Source organism: Poecilia formosa, unplaced genomic scaffold (genome assembly GCF_000485575.1).
Source record: "Poecilia formosa unplaced genomic scaffold, Poecilia_formosa-5.1.2 Scaffold667, whole genome shotgun sequence".
NCBI lineage: Eukaryota > Metazoa > Chordata > Actinopteri > Cyprinodontiformes > Poeciliidae > Poecilia > Poecilia formosa.
The window spans coordinates 193,562-194,531 of record NW_006800606.1 but is presented as its reverse complement, the minus strand read 5'-3'; the positions used below and the strand labels follow the sequence as shown (position 1 = coordinate 194,531).

The window sequence follows — 970 nt, the reverse complement described above, 5'->3', positions numbered from 1 at the left end:
CTGTTGGCATGTTGACCTGTTGGCATGTTGACCTGTTGGCATGTTGACCTGTTGGCATGTTGACCTGTTAACATGTTGGTATGTTGACCCTCCATTCCATTTGGTTTAAGGAACCAGTTCCCCCGTTAAACTGCCAGAAACCCCTTGGTTTAGGTCAGATAGGGTTACCAAGATGACTCGCTATTTTCCAGAATAATGAGCAAGTTGTTTTTTTTCTAGAATTTCTCATTGCGTTCTGTTAACCAAGATGTGGATATGAACTCCTGCTGGTTCACGTCCAGTGCCTGCTGAACCAGCAGGAGGCTGAGTTGAGGCCTGGAGAGGAGGCTGCACCTACCCAGCCTCCTCTCCATGGCGTGTCTTCTATAACGTGAAAATTTTCTGTAAGGGGTGATGTGTCTGGGTCTTGGTTTTGATATCATCTGGTTCTGGTTCTGGTTGCAGAGGGACCTTGTGGAGGAAGTTGATGATGGTCCAAACAGTTCGACCCCAGATGCCTGGAGGAGACACCTGGACCAACGGCTGACTGCAGGTTGGTGTCAGAGCTCAGGTTCTGGTGTTGCTTTTGACAGTTCTGGCTCTGTGTTCACCTAGCTGTTCTGCTGCCAGGGGGTGCCGCTGAGCCTGATGGGTACCTGCAGGTGGCAGCGTTGGCCAGAAAGTGTCTGAACAGGCAGAGGAAGAAGAGACCGGCAATGACTGAGGTCAGAAACCTGAAAAAAACAACATGGAGGACAAGTTCTAGTTCAAGTTCTCATCCTAAACTAGAACAAACTAATCAGTGTGGGCAGATTTCTGAGTCTGCAGCCCACAGTTTCCCAGGACTCAGGTCTAGACTCTACCAGGTCTAGACTCTACCAGGTCTGGACTCTACCAGGTTCAGGTCTAGACTCTACCAGGTCTAGACTCTACCAGGTCTGGACTCTACCAGGTTCAGGTCTAGATTTTCACGTCATTCTTTCGTCCTCAG

The 970-nt window shown here is 49.4% G+C and overlaps 1 protein-coding gene across 3 annotated transcripts in view; it reads left to right on the top strand.

Annotated features, from left to right (window-relative positions):
• The first annotated feature begins 313 nt into the window (after positions 1-313).
• irak1 (interleukin-1 receptor-associated kinase 1) overlaps positions 314-970 on the top strand; it is a 4,002-nt gene continuing 3,345 nt past the window's right edge. For 2 of the 3 annotated variants that reach the window (XR_001660361.1, XM_016666142.1), the window contains exons 1-2: positions 315-532; positions 610-704. Coding sequence is in view for 2 of the 3 variants with exons in the window: in XM_016666142.1 (XP_016521628.1) it covers positions 394-532; positions 610-704 (234 nt within the window). In the remaining variant the exon portion in view is untranslated. Of the gene's footprint in view, positions 533-609; positions 705-970 lie in introns of all 3 variants that reach the window. The other variant, XM_016666141.1, reaches the window with a different exon arrangement.